Here is a 15415-nt window from a genome sequence, read left to right on the forward strand (position 1 = left end):
TTCCCGTTGAGAGATGACGACTCTACCAACTGAGCCACAGCCGCATACCACTGTGCTTGTCACCAGACGGATGCGGTTGGCCCTCCGTTGGTGGGAGAGCAGGACGAATATTTGCAGGGGAAGCATACTGGGCCCAGTGACACATCACCAGCTACTGGAGACAGATGCTTCGCTGACAGGTTGTGGCAGTCACATCAACATGCTGGAGCTAAAGGCGGTCCACCTTTCCCTTCACCATTTCCTCCCACATCTTCAAGGTCAGCATGTGCTGGTGAGGACAGACGATGTGACCGCATCAGCCTACATCAACAGGCAGGGTGGCCTGTGTTCCCCACGCCTGTGCAAACTGGCACACCGGCTGTGGCTTTGGCCATATCCCAGTGTTAGAGGCATAGAGGATAACAGGTTAATATAAAAATATAATTTGCCCATTATTATAATTTTGTATTTATATGTTTATAATTAATAGAGTTTTTGCTTTTGAATTTTACAATGAATTTAATTTTTTTATATTTATCACGTGTTGAAACATTGTGTGTTTATAGTAGGTCTGTGCTCAGTTCACGTGTCCTGCTGCTGCAAAGTGTTTCTGCTGTCGTAAAGGGGGGGTTCAGACCCAGGAGGTTGGAGACTACACCCTCAGTTGGTTGCAGGTATCTGGCACCACTTTGGACGAGCCGCAGTCGATCTGTTTGCATTGCAGGAATCCACCCACTGTCCCCTGATCTTCTCGCTAGGGAAAGACAGTCCTCCTTTGGGAGTGGACGCCATTGCTCACCCATGGCTAAAGGCCCTGCTTTAGGCTTTCCCCACATTCATGCTCCTTCCACCTCTCCTGCAGAGAGAGAGAATGGAGGAAATAGGCTTGTCCTAGTGGCTCCAAATTGGCCTCACGTGATATGGTCCCGCCACTGCTAGACAGGACTCCTTGGGAACTTCCAGTGCGGCAGGATTTGCTGCCAAACAGGACTCTGTTCAATGCCTTGAGAGGAAAAGAGCTGTTAGCCATACGGCTGTCACAGTCGGTGGACCAAACTCTGAAGCGCAACGAGAGCGCTCTATGGTCACAGGTGGAGGGTCTTTATGACATGTTACAGGGAACATCAGGTAGATCCTCTGGCATGCTCACCCCTGGAGATTCTGCGGTTTTTGCAGAAGCTCAGGGATGCGGTGAAGTCACCCTCCACCCTAAGGGGTATGGTGGCGGCTATCAAGGCAGCCCGTATAGGAGGATGCCAATTATCTGAGGAAGTTGGCAACCTTGTGTCCCAATTCCTCAAGGGGGCCAGAAGGCATATTGGCCATCAGTGTAGATCTTCTCTCTCGCCTTGGAGCTGGTTCTAAAGGCTGTGGAATGAACTCCGTTCGAGCCCCTGGATCCTGTTGACTTGAAGTGGTTATCCCTTAAGTCTGCCCTACTGCTGGCACTGGCCACCACCAGGCGGATTGGAGAGCTTCAGGCTTTTCTCCATTCATGCGGACCTCTGCAGGATCCCACCAGAGGGGTCAGGGGTGGTCCTGCAGCTGAATCCAGCATTTCTCCCCAAAAGTGTAATTTTTCCTTGTCTGTCAGCCTGATGTGGCTGTTCGGAGTGGAAACCTCTCAGACTGGTTGGCCTTGGTAGCGTCTCGTGCTTTGGAATCAGGTAGCAGTAACTTTTTTTTTGCTTGACACCATGGCATTGAATTCATTTATTTATTTCACTGAACTTGTTAATTTTGGTTAGTTATGTGTGTGATTCCCGGCAGTATGCAATGTGTTCACGTGGGCGGGAGTGTGTTTTTGTGGGTGGGTGTGTTTTTATCCTGTGTACCAGTGAGAGAGAGAAGAGAACAGCTTGAGCTTTAAAAAAATATTTACGAATGCTGTCCTTGTCCATCTGAGTTTAAAAGGCCATTTCAGCTGTCTTGCTTACACTCTTGTAAGCCCGATCATGGCAAGAGCTGTGGTGCAAGTCACCCTCTTTGGGCTGCTGCTGGCTTTGGTAACCACACTACCAAACAAGGTAAGATACTTATATTACCTAGTGTAAAAGAGCTGCATAGAAACTATACAATCAATCCAACCAATGAATTTATACATTTCAGAGGCTTTGGTGTTCTTATTTTTCTGTATGTTACATCACACTAAACTTTGTCCTGATAAATGCCTGCAGGCTCAATAACTTGAGTGTTGCTTCATGTTTGTGTGTTTCTGACTTGGCATTTAGTAAGGTTTGGTAACTATGCTAAAAGGAATTGTTGAAAGTTGACATTTAAAAGTTCAGATAAGTTACAAAAATGTGTTTCTGTTGGTTTGTTTGTGTGTGTGTGCGTGTGTGTGAATATGTTTATACAGTCACATTATGGGGTCTAATCCCCCTTTTTAAAGACATAAAAATTCCCCCATAATGTTAATCATTAAGTAAGACCTAAGGGATAAAGGAAGTGTGCCATGTGAAATTACTGGATGGAAAAAAAGAACTGGGTGTTTCAGCATTTAAACCAATAACATTTTACCAATGCCGTCTGCCTTTGCTTAACATCATCATCTGATCTTTGGTTTGTTGGTCCTCGGCCAGAGAGATTAAACAAGCCAATTACTTGATTGTGAAATGGGCCTCCTGTATTTGCTCAGGATGACTGGGACATCTACAGCTTTCACATCAACTCAACAGTGAGCAGTCGTTACGCAACCACAGTCATCACAAGCCGTGTGGCCAATCGAATGGACGAGTCAAAGGAAATAGAATTTCAAGTCCGGATTCCCAAGAATGCCTTCATCAGTAAATTCAGAATGTGTGTACATAATGACTAATTCATTAACAACAAATGTAAACGTTTAATCATGAAATAAATCATGGGTCATTATTAATATTTATACTAATATAAGCTTGTCCTCGGTCTTCAGGTTTATAGATGGCCAGGCATACGATGGGGTTGTGAAATCTAAGGGGGCGGCTAAACAGCAGTACACTGATGCTGTGTCACAAGGCCAGAGTGCTGGGATTGTCAGGTACATGGATCAATAGACTGAAACAGTATATTGCCAGGTCTTCTGCAAATGATTTCTAGATTATATACCCTATAAGATCTTGTGTGTCCTTTTGATTAAAGAGGAACAAAGTGAAAAATATTCTTGAAAATATAAGAAAAGTTATTTTTCTGACTTTTCTTAGATATGTATTTTTGATGTTAAAATCCTTCAAGTTAAACAATCTAAGAAGAATAATTGTAATTGCTTCCATTTGCTTTACTCCTGATGAAGGGTCAGATGTACGAACTGTTTTAATTTAAGGGACCCACTGCTTTAATGCCATGATAATCCTCTCTGTAAAAGTTCTGTAGGGAGGACTCTCGAAGAATTCAAGACCTCTGTGAATGTAGCAGCTCACAAAAAGGTCACTTTTGAACTTACATATGAGGAACTACTGAAACGCAAACTGGGCAAGTACGAGCTGCAAATCCACGCCCGACCAATGCAGCCTGTAAAAGACTTCAAGGTTTGAACATTCTGTTGGTATTTTATTCATGGATGAACCAGGAAAACAATACTTGAGTGATAACATCTCCATAACTATTTCATTTATTTCTCTAAATCAGGTTGACGTGTACATACATGAGAAAGCTGGAATCAATATCATGGAGGTTAAAGGTGGACTAAGCACCAATGCCATGGCTAATGCCATCACCAAAACACATTCAGACACACAGGTAGTAGTCTGATCTTTGTTCAACCCATTGCCCCCAATGGTTTTCTGATGGTATTTGACATTTATTCTGGCCTATTTCTCAGCCTGTCAAGGGTGAATAAATCTGAATTTTGCTGTTACCAGGCGTGGGTGTATTTCTACCCAACTGAGGACCAACAAAAGACGTGTGACCGCTGTGGAGAGCAAGGTATGAATGGAGATCTGGTTATTGTTTATGACGTCAACAGGGACAACTCATTTGGAGACATCAAGGTACAGCAAGAGTCCTATATTTTTTTTTGAAGAATTTAGACTTTTAATGAAACTGTTCGCAGCATCTCATATGTATGGCAGTTTTGCCTTTGCCTTACCAACAATCTTTTCTAACCAGCCGGAATTTCATCTTACTCTTCCTTAGAAATCATCAGGGTACTTCGTTCATCACTTTGCTCCATCTAATCTCGCCCGAATACCAAAAAATGTGGCCTTCGTTATTGATCAAAGTAGCTCAATGCATGGCAGAAAAATACAACAGGTACAGTTTATGAGAGTGTGATTTTGTGACAAATTACAAGAACTTTGAGGCATTTTTTAATTTTCAGCCTGTGGCATTTAATATACCGACTACAAATAAAAATCTTCTGAGATGAACAAAAGCTGTAATGTTTGAATGTTGTTTTTAACCAGACCCGAACTGCATTGATTCGTATCTTGAATGACCTGGCAGAAGAAGACCACTTTGGTCTGATCACTTTTGATAGCTCCATTTTTCACTGGAAACGAGAACTTGTTCAGGCTACGGAAGAAAACCTGGCTAGTGCCAAAACCTTTGCACTGCAGATTCAAGATAGAGGAGGTGAGGTTTTTTTTGTAGGGAAAATACTTTTTTATGAAACAGTCACATTTGACAGCAGAATGTTAGCGTTAAAGCATTTTTGTTGTCGTTCTATTTCAGCCACGGACATTAACCAAGCAGTTTTAGAAGGAGCACGAATGCTGAATGCAAATCCCAGAGAAGGCTCAGCATCTATTCTCATACTGCTCACAGATGGAGACCCAACCTCAGGTTATAATAAAAAAAACATGCATGTCAGATATATGCATTGCATTAAGAGCGTTCTAAAAATACTATCTTACATTTTTAAGATGACAATCAATGGCTTGACATCTTCTTTCTGCTGGCTAAACTCCATACTTGTGTGACTTGTGTTTATTACAGTGTGATGTTCATAATAACAACTGCATTCTGTGATGACACCATTATGAGCTCATCACAGATTAGTGGTTTGATTTTACTGTCAAAGGGAAATTGAGTTCAGTTTTAATCGTCAAACTTCATATTGGTCTTCTGTCTGCAGGGGTGACAAATCTGGAAGTAATTCAGTCAAATGTAAGAAAGGCTATTGCAGGTGAATTCCCTCTCTACTGCCTCGGTTTTGGTTTTGATGTCAATTTTGAGTTCCTTGAAAAGATGTCACTGCAGAACAACGGTGTGGCTCGACGGATTTATGAAGACTCTGATGCTGAGTTACAACTCAAGGTCAATTAAATCCCTCACACTATAAATATTTGTTACATTTCAATGGAAAAACTGCTCTTACTCTGCTGTGGCAAAACTAGACATTAAACCAGAGTCCAAACTGTATGTCAACAGGGTTTCTATGAAGAGGTGGCAACTCCTTTGTTAACAGATGTGACAATGGTTTATGAGGGTGGGATTAATCTAACCCAGACTAACTTCAGCCAGTATTATAATGGCTCTGAGATTGTTGTGGCAGGTCAGATCACTGACAACGACATCAGAACCTTCACTCCACAAGTTGTGGCCGTTTCGGTAAGGACAAATCCACACTCACATGAGCTTTCAATTTCTTAGCACTATGTAAAATGTAAAAAATAACTGACATCTGAATGTATTTGTTCAATAACAGAGAAATAGAAAGGTGGTGTTTCCTGGAACAAATGTTACAGTGGAGTCAGCCGATGTGGCTGACAGTAACATCCAGAGAGTTTGGGCTTACCTCACAGTGAAACAGCTTCTAGAGAAAGAGTGAGTGTGATGTCCAACATCTTTTATAAATATTATTTATCCATTATTTCCAACAACTGTTTTTTTGGAGGGCTACAACCCCTCATAGTTTGATTTGATTAATTAAATGCAAACCCTGTTTTCTACATAATATAATGTAATGAAATTGAAAAAAGAAAGTACTGAAACATCATCTTATTAACTAGCTGTCACTCATTCAACCATTACCTAAGCCCTTGGGACTGTTTACTAGTCAGTCAAGCCTTTTGTCTTCACAGGACAGGTAAGAAGATTTACAATTCCAAAGTTTAAAGTGTAATTTTAAAAATAGGTCTTACACTTTAGCCATAGAAGCCAAACAAAAGTAGATATACACGGTTGACAACTTTAATTTGGTGGCAAATATCGTTACTGTCCCTTACAGAATTTACCAGACATGTAGTAGCCTGCAGGCTTATGGCTATTTCACACCTTGCAGGGCAACTGACTGTTCAGCGACTTAAATGCAAGAGCTTTGCATACAAAAGCAAAACCTAGAAAAACTTTTTTACTGGATGTGGAAGTGGAATACAGTGTTTGTAAAATGTTAAAAAAAAACAGGTATATGTTGGGTGTTCTGGGTGGTAAAACGATACTGGTGACTGGAAACCCCCAGCATTTTTCTTCTTCTTCTTGATTTCAAACATACACAACTTGTGCCACAGACTGCGGTTATCTGGACCTGAGAAGGAGAGCGCTAAGAAAGAGGCCTTGGAGCTGTCGCTGAAATACAGCTTTGTGACCCCACTCACATCCATGGTGGTCACCAAGCCTCCTGGGGAGAGCTCAGATGTGCTCCATAAACCCAAGGAAGGTGAAGCACCTCAGACCCCAACCTCTAATGCGAGGCAATACGGACTCATGCCTACTGTAAGTGATATTGTCATGGCTTATGATGGTGAGTAACACAAATGTGAACAGAACAGCAAACACAGTGCAAAACAGTAAATTAATTGTATAGATATAATTTCAAATGTACGTGTGGATTTCAACAAAATAAATTATGTGACTTAACTAATCGACAATTAATAAACACTTCATTAAATAATTTATTATTAATTCACAGTTTTCAATTAAATATTTGATAACAAGTTCTTTTTAGCAAATAAAAAAATCTAATGATAGGCTTTGTGATTATTCAATCGCAAATTTAAACACTATTTACAATTGGTTATGTCTACCTTTATAATGTAATTGTACTCTATTCTTCTCTTAATTAAGTGTTCACTTAAATGCTCCCTTTATTCCCTGAAACTGTATCTAAAATCGGATTACCTTACCAACCTTCCTCTCCACATACACACACATGCTAGCTGAGGAGGATTATTGTTAATGACATATTGAAAAGATCAAAAAGAACATGATGTTTATATGGGGTAGCTTTGGCTCAGCGGTAGAGTCAGTCATCTCTCAACAGGAAGGTCAGGGGGTCAATCCCCAGCTCCTGCAGTCAAATTTCAAAGTGTCCTTGGACAAGACACCTAACCCCATTGTGCCCACTGTGAGATTAGTTAATACACCCTGAAGTCTTTGCCCTCAGTGTGTAAATGTGGTGTGAATAGGTGAATGTGACCTGAGCTGTAAAAAGTGTATTGAGCAGTCACAAGACTAGAAAAACGCTACACAAGTTCAAGTCCTTTTAACATTTTACACATGTCACTGATCATATGCCACCGTTTTGTAAAAAGGAAACTCATTCCCACAAATTTAATTGGCTTTTAGTTCAGATTATGTTGTCAAACTGAAGCTAATCAACTAATCAGATTGAAGAAGTTTATGAATTGAATGAATGAATGAATGTTTTTTTTATTTTGGTCATTCATTAAAGAATATCAAGAGTTAAAAATATTTATGTAAATAGTCAACTTACAGAAACAGAAACAAAAAACTTCACATGCTTAAACTTGTCCATTTCACACATTAAAATTCAAATAAATCAATGACCAAAACAGGAATAGGCTGAAGCCCAAGGTTTATTTCTGCCTATCCTGTAAAAATCCTTCATATAAGTCAGAACATAAACAATCCAACAAAAACAAAACAAAAACAAAAGCAGTATTTCTTAATTATTCATAATTTCATGTTGTAATCATGAATTAATTTGCATTTTAAGTTTTTTAAAAACTCAACAGAGAACTAAACAATTTCAACTCATCACTAAGGCTGTTCCATAATTTGACTCCCCAAACTGAGGCGCATCTATGTATTTTATGTTGATTCTCGCTTTGCATGTTACAAACACACATGACCGTCTTAAATTATAATTGCCTTCCCGTAATTTAAAAAAATGTTGAATAACAACAGGAAGACTTTTGTTATTAGATGGATGAAGTATTGTTAATGTTTTGAAATACACGATATCTACAAATTTAAGGGTAGAAGACCTTATGAACAATGGATTAGTAGAATCATAGTAACCAGCTTTGTTTATGACTCTTACAGCTCCTTTCTTGTGTTGAATTATTATTAAATCTTAATAAAGATGAAAAGTAGGAAAAAAGAGAACAGTGAAAATGTCATAAAGTCATAGGAAGTTAGAAATAAAAAATAGGCTAATGCAGTAAGTCTACCTGTCATGCAATAATTCACACAATGTGATTATTCATTTAAAAGCCTGTAATTAATAATTTTATTCTTTGAATCATGTCAGCACAAACGTTGTTTTCATTCTGTGTAGCAAGGCGAGTTTTAGACTTTCACCCAAAATGCTTCTTAACAATCTGTGCCAATTACAAGTTCAGACGTCATAATTCTTGGCATGAAAAGAGTCTGAAAAAAAAAGGAAAGTAAAAACATCCCTTGTTGTCCCCTTTGAATCCAACTCACATGGGACTGATGTAAGGAAAGACTGCAGTCACTTGAAATTGGTATTTCTATATTGTTAGAACAAAGCATCAACAAATATTTGTTTTAAAGAGCCCATATTATGCCCTTTTTGGGATTCGTATATTTAATCTATGTACCTACTTTTGTACGTTCACAATAGGTAAAGTCCAAAAAACATGTCTGTTTTCATGTACTGCTCCTCCTTGCTCCCTCTACACTCTGCTGAGCCCACACTGTTAGACCCCACGTGGGCCAAGTCTGCTCTGATTGGTCTGCCGATCCGCTCTGTCGTTATTGGTCAGTCGCTCAGCACGATTCTCGGAAATGTCCCGCCTCTTTTAACATATTGGGAATGCAGCCACTGGCTCCGTCTGAGGGGAGCATAAACATTAGCAATTTAGCACTACTGTGCTACCGCAGGCTACGGCATATCGTGGGCGTGCTACAGAAGTTAACGGGTGTACAACATGAGCTGCAGGGCTTGCCACAACGAGCCAATGTGCTTAGATCAGTGATCTCACACTGACAATGACGTCGGACTGACACATTTTTTTCGAGGGGGGCTAGAACCGAGCGTTACATGCAGCTAATGCTACAGCTAACAGGAGGACGCAGGAGAAGCCGCGTTTCCGCAGACTTTGCATTTTTGCACATAGATGTGCCTAAACATGCACAGGACACTTGGAAAACACACTAAAGGGCATATAAAACCAGAAAAAGCATAATATGGAACCTTTAAATAAAATTTACATGCAAGACAAAAAATCTCATTTTCCAGTTTCAGATGATTACACAGACTTCGCTCAAAGAAAAACTTACAGGGCAGAACACCGAGATGTTATGAAGAACACTCTAATGTCAGCTTCCCTTCACCAAACATCCTGTTTTTTCGACCAGACTCAAAAAATGAGATGTATAGATTTACATGTGCAAATTGTTTTGCTGAGAAGGCTGTAAAAATTTGTGCATTTCAGTTTGAGAACTATAAAACAAAAGATCCTTACATTTTTTTTTCTAAATGGACCACTTTAAAAGCAGTTTGGAAAAACACCTGAAATCTTTTTAAGATTTGACATAAAATCCCATTTTACTTGCTTAAAGTGTAACTATTTTGTGTGAGCAGATTTGCTTGAAGCAGAAGAAGGAAGTGGAGAAATTCATGCTACATATGTGCCACAAACTGCTACTATGGGAACAACTATAGGTACAGTGGAATATTAAATAGATGTCATTCATGTTCCTATTCATATTGTGCTGTCATTGATTTAAAAAAAACAAACAAAGATCAATAACAAAAGAGGCTTTGATTATTATTAAGATTTGTCATAAAATCCCATTTTACTTGCTTAAAGTGTAACTATTTTGTGTGAGCAGATTTTCCTGTTGAACTAGAAGAAGAAATCCATGCTACATATGGGCCACCAACTGCTACTATGGGAACAACTATAGGTACAGTGGAATATTAAATAGATGTCATTCATGTTCCTATTTAAATTGTGCTGTCATTGATTTAAAAAACAAAAACAAAGATCAATAACAAAAGAGGCTTTGATTATCAGTTCCAGTTCATCACAATTTTCAAACCTTTGTATTTTTAAACACTATCCTCGCAGCCTGTTGGGGCCCTGGCCACCCTGCCCTCCACTTGTATCCGCCCCTACTGTCCAGCCAAAGTTATCGTAGCCCATCCAGCTCATGGCGTCATCACTACATATTTGAAGTTGCCTGTTATTGCAACATGTTAGATGCAAACAATAGACCACTCAAACAACTACATTTACACTCTGCACAATTTTAGCCAGATGTTTCCAAACATCCTAACTTTGGTACATAATCTTATGTTCAGTTTACCATTACTGCCTGAGAATTACAAACCACGGCTCACAGAGTGCATCAGATAAACAAATACTTGAACAACAAATACTTAAATCTCATACATTTTGTTTGCATTAGTGATCCAATTTACCTCAGATGCAACTTGAAAACTGCTGTTGATATGTGAGTGAAAGTGCGAAGTATCTTATGACAGAAACAGATTTTCCAGTGAACTCTTAACAAAGATGTTTAATAAAAGTTTTCAGTTAAGAATGTCTTTTCATCAGTGGCCAAAGATAGTTTTTAATCTTTTAATGGAGAAATTCTCAATGGAAAATTTGTCAAATTTATTTAAACCATTGCATGTATTTTTTTTAAAACCTTTTTTGTATTGTCAGAGTACGGGGAGCTAGTTTTGATGCTGTTTGATGTTTGTTTTCAGTGTTTCCTGTGGCTTTACTGTATGACTATGTTGCTCTCTTTATCTCGAGGTTCCTCAGTGTCCAGTGTTGTCTACAATGATTTACATCCTTCTATCTTACCTGGACAGCTTGTCCACCAGTTTTTGCTTAAAACTGAGAGCCTGTCTCTCCCACTTTGTTATGGTGTCTATGGAGTTGTCAGCCTTAAACTTCTTCACCATCCCAATAAAGGTCAGTCATTTTTCTCTTTGTGAAAATTGTTAGAAAGCCTCAAAAACAGTCTGGTTAATAAACCTTTGATATTTCAACCCTTTGTTTACAACCTTTGTAATAGCAGAATTTTCTTCTCTTGCCTCTCCTCAGTATCCTTGCAGCAGTTATAAATTATGTGTACTTTCAGCATCTTCATACTTTTACTATATTAAACTTAATTGTCAGAAAAAGCAAATATAGGAATACTCAGTTTTGTTTTCTGATAGTCTTGTTTGCTTTTGTCATACAGAGGCATCAGTATTACTTTAAGTCCCCTCACAGGGGCGACGTTAGCATAGTGGTTAGTGTACACGTCCCATCTGACTCTATCCAAGTCCAAAATATATTTTCTTCCACCTCTGCTTGTTTTGATTATAATGTTGAGTTACATTGTTGTTCTCTTTTGCTTTAGCGCTGTTTGTGAATGGTGAGCTTGATGAAGTATTGCTTGGAGGATTCAAAAGGATTGCCATACATACAGCTGCTGCACACTTTGAGTTTGATGCCATGAAAACCATTGTACAAGATGGACAGTCCACAGTAGAGTACCTTCAACAGGATATAGTTGTTTCTCGTAATAGGTGACTTTGTATTATAATCTCAGTTATGATTACACCATGATCAAACAGACTTTCTGACCTGCATAGATGATAATACATAAGGGTTACTGCTTTGTCTGTGTGCACAGACAGGTTTTAAGATCAAATCAGAGCAACTCTTAAAGGAAAACTGTAACTTCATTGAGACGTTGCTGTGACTTGTAGAGGAGAGGATCAAAAGAGAAATAAATAGTACTTTGTTGAATTTGCACAATAGCGTGTTTAAATAAGAAATGTAGCCCCCCATGATGTCACCAATTGGTCTTAAAGGAAAACTTTAACTCTTATGAGCTACAAAATGAGCTCTGTCACTATTGAACAGTGCTCAGAATGATGTTTCCACCTGTTTCCAGTCTTTATGCCGCTGGCTGTAGCTTTACTAATAATTATAGTTTTAAAATGGTCATCACTAAGGTAGATTACACTTAATAACTGATGTTTACATTAACATTTCTGCACACACCATTAATTGGCCCAAACAAGAGCAGGGGCGCAAATCCACTAGAAATGTAAGATCTGTGCTTTCTTTTCTAGTGTGACAGTGATCAGGCGGGCCAAAGAAATAGATGTTGTAAGTGGAGACACACGTATTGTCTTCCTGATTCATGAGAAGGAAGGCAACTTTTATCTCTGGCCTGTTATAAGACAACAGCCAATGGACACCAATGTTACAGGGATTTTAGGTGGGTGGATTTGTTTGCATGATTTAATATCAGGTACATAAAATATTCAATCAATGTTTGCACTCACTCGCTGTTATTGAGGTTATAATTATTCACTAATATATTGTGCTATTTTTTGATTTTCCTTAGCTCTAAAGCCAGCAGTTTATGAAGAGGTACAGCAAACCCCCTCAACTATACTCAAGATCCAAAACATGGAGGTCATTGCTACCAGGTACGTTTTGTTCAATCAATCAATCAATCAATCAATATTTAAATCGATCAATCAATCAATTTTATTTCCATTGTTCCAATTTATAAATGTTATCTCAAGACACTTTAGAAAAAGAGGATGTCAAGTACATATTCTTTGTTATATTATTCAGAAAGCCCCAACATTAATCCAGCCCAGGACTTGGCAACATTAAGAAAAGTACCATTGTTCTGTGTTATTATGAACAAAATGATTTATTTGAGAGTGCTTTAATACACTAATATAAGATCTTTTATGTTTTTATTTGAAGATCCACAACTGCTGACTACAGTATCGCCTCTGCTCTGACACTGGATTGCTGGTCTGTGCCCTCTGAGTTCGCCTTACAGAGACCCATAAATGAGTTCATCGTTACACAAATTTAACTGGGAAAGGCATTTAATCTCTTACAAGGATTTCATTAAAAAAAACATGTTAGACCATGGAAAAATATTTTTCACCTTTTAGTGACAAAACTTGTCCCAGATTCTTAGTCGTCTGGAAAGACTTTAATGAATAAATATTTACCCAAAAGACTTGCCTACATTTGTCTGGTTATTGTGAGTTATGATTTATGGTGATATTTGTGTGTGTATTAATAGGCAGGCTGGCACATATAGTACGACACACTGTAATTTCTTTACCACAAGAAGTGTGAACTGTAGAGTGCTTGTAGATCAACCAGCAGTTAGAGTTACATAGTCAGCAGCACATCAAAGTATAACATATCTGATATGATGCAAAGGTGTCACCAAAGTTAATGATCCGAGTTTATATTTGAAACCCTACAGTCTTTAATAGCATAGCAACTACATCTGTAAAGAATTGTTGTGCTTTAGACCTGTAGGGAAAAAAACAACAATCTTCTGTATAGCCATGTTACAGACAGAACGTATATTCAATTCAGTCTCTGAGAAACATAACAGTTTTCAGAAGAAACCCTGAGGATTCAAAAACATTTCTGAGAGATATGTCATTGTTCTAAAAGGCATGCATCCAAGGTGGAACGGCAGCAAAGATACAAGGCGGAGAGGAGCGTGCATGAGGAGTTTCAGGACAATTAGACTAATGGATTGTGCTATTGGGCTATTTCTTCCCTTCCTCCCTGCTTATGCTTAACCTTTGACTTAATGTTTATAGTAAATAGAAATTTCACTGAATAGATTCTTTGGTTGTTAAAAAACTATTTTTCAGGGGACCATGATGATTTTCTGCTTTCTTATAGTATACACTAATAAACAGGCTCAGATTTAGGAGCATCTATGTTTTTCTTTTTCTTTAATTCTCTTGCTGTCAAGAATGTAATTGCGATAACCCGCTCTTTTCTTCACCCCGACTTAAAGGGTGACATTTGAACTATTAGACAAATGTATAATTTGCTATAACTATACACTAGCACAAATAAACTAGCACAAATAAACTCACCCTTGACTACAAAACAATAGTCAAGGGTGAGTGAGCTGCATAGAGCATTTAAGAATGAGTGTTATCAATATCAGTTCTCTACTGTTGAATCTATCTCTCCCTCAGTAAAATTTGAGAGTTTGAGAGCTTTGGGTAGTTTCTTGGTGAGTTAGTAGAGATAAGCGGGAAGCTATTGTTTTCCATTTTGAAGTCATGATGACACAATGCACAGAATATGTTTTATTTTGAAATGTGTTCAGATTCTATGCTCTGTTACTGACACCTACTGGTCTAATTATGTATTGCGCTGAGTGTTCAGCACGCGGTGTTCACATGTTTAATTGAGAAGCAATGTCGGGCTCATTTGTCCTTGCTCCTGGATCACCTACAGCATCTAGGCCTGCATCTCAACTGGAATTAGAGCAGGCTGGAGCCACCACAAAGGACGCAGTTTCTGGGCCTCATAACGGATTACCAGACTGCACAACTTGATTGAGTCAGGAGAGACAGGTGGCCCTCAGGGGATGTCTCTCACATTTCAAACTGGGGGCAAGGGTCACATGGGGACTGTCTCTCCGCCTCCTGGGGCTTATGGCATCATAGGTCCAGGATTGGCCCTTTTGCATATGCGCCCAGTGCAGAGGTGTCTCCTGGGTCTAGGGTTGAGCCCCGGAAGCCATCTGCATAATGGTAAATGGGCTTGAGCTAGCGCTTTTCTAGTCTACTGAAAACGCTTTTACACCACATTTCACACCTACTCATTCACACCCATTCACACACTGATGGCAGTGATTGCTATGTAGTGAGACCATCAAAAGTAACTAATCCCATTCATACACATTCATACGCCACCACCGAAGCAGCGGGAGCAATTGGACACATCGGACCTGTTGCTGCAGGAGCTGGGGAACGAACCGTCGACCTTCCCGTTGAGAGATGACGACTCTACCAACTGAGCCACAGCTGCATACCACTGTGCTTGTCACCAGACGGATGCGGTTGGCCCTCCGTTGGTGGGAGAGCAGGGCGAATATTTGCAGGGGAAGCATACTGGGCCCAGTGACACATCACCAGCTACTGGAGACAGATGCTTCGCTGACAGGTTGTGGCAGTCACATCAACATGCTGGAGCTAAAGGTGGTCCACCTTTCCCTTCACCATTTCCTCCCACATCTTCAAGGTCAGCATGTGCTGGTGAGGACAGACGATGTGACCGCATCAGCCTACATCAACAGGCAGGGTGGCCTGTCTTCCCCACGCCTGTGCAAACTGGCACACCGGCTGTGGCTTTGGCCATATCCCAGTGTTAGAGGCATAGAGGATAACAGGTTAATATAAAAATATAATTTGCCCATTATTATAATTTTGTATTTATATGTTTATAATTAATAGAGTTTTTGCTTTTGAATTTTACAATGAATTTAATTTTTTTATATTTATCAC

The 15415-nt window shown here is 39.3% G+C and overlaps 1 protein-coding gene across 4 annotated transcripts; it reads left to right on the forward strand.

Moving 5' to 3' along the window:
* Window positions 1-1847: 1847 nt before the first annotated feature.
* Window positions 1848-13109, forward strand: LOC136179220 (inter-alpha-trypsin inhibitor heavy chain H3-like). 4 transcript variants are annotated; one of them, XM_065954830.1, is made up of 20 exons: window positions 1848-2006; window positions 2618-2778; window positions 2891-2995; window positions 3320-3482; window positions 3583-3693; window positions 3816-3944; window positions 4090-4206; window positions 4359-4527; window positions 4627-4737; window positions 5030-5211; window positions 5326-5505; window positions 5603-5721; window positions 6405-6637; window positions 9689-9769; window positions 9940-10014; window positions 10872-11033; window positions 11467-11635; window positions 12188-12336; window positions 12466-12550; window positions 12840-13109. In XM_065954830.1, the coding sequence occupies exons 1-20, from the start codon at window positions 1935-1937 to the stop codon at window positions 12952-12954; spliced, it is 2688 nt and encodes an 895-aa protein (XP_065810902.1). In that variant the 5' UTR covers window positions 1848-1934; the 3' UTR covers window positions 12955-13109. The 4 variants fall into 4 exon arrangements, with proteins under 4 accessions (XP_065810902.1, XP_065810903.1, XP_065810904.1 ...); XM_065954831.1 differs by having other exon boundaries at window positions 10881-11033; XM_065954832.1 differs by lacking the exons at window positions 9689-9769; window positions 9940-10014.
* Window positions 13110-15415: the final 2306 nt, after the last annotated feature.

The sequence above is a fragment of the Labrus bergylta genome, chromosome 5, assembly GCF_963930695.1.
Source record: "Labrus bergylta chromosome 5, fLabBer1.1, whole genome shotgun sequence".
NCBI lineage: Eukaryota > Metazoa > Chordata > Actinopteri > Labriformes > Labridae > Labrus > Labrus bergylta.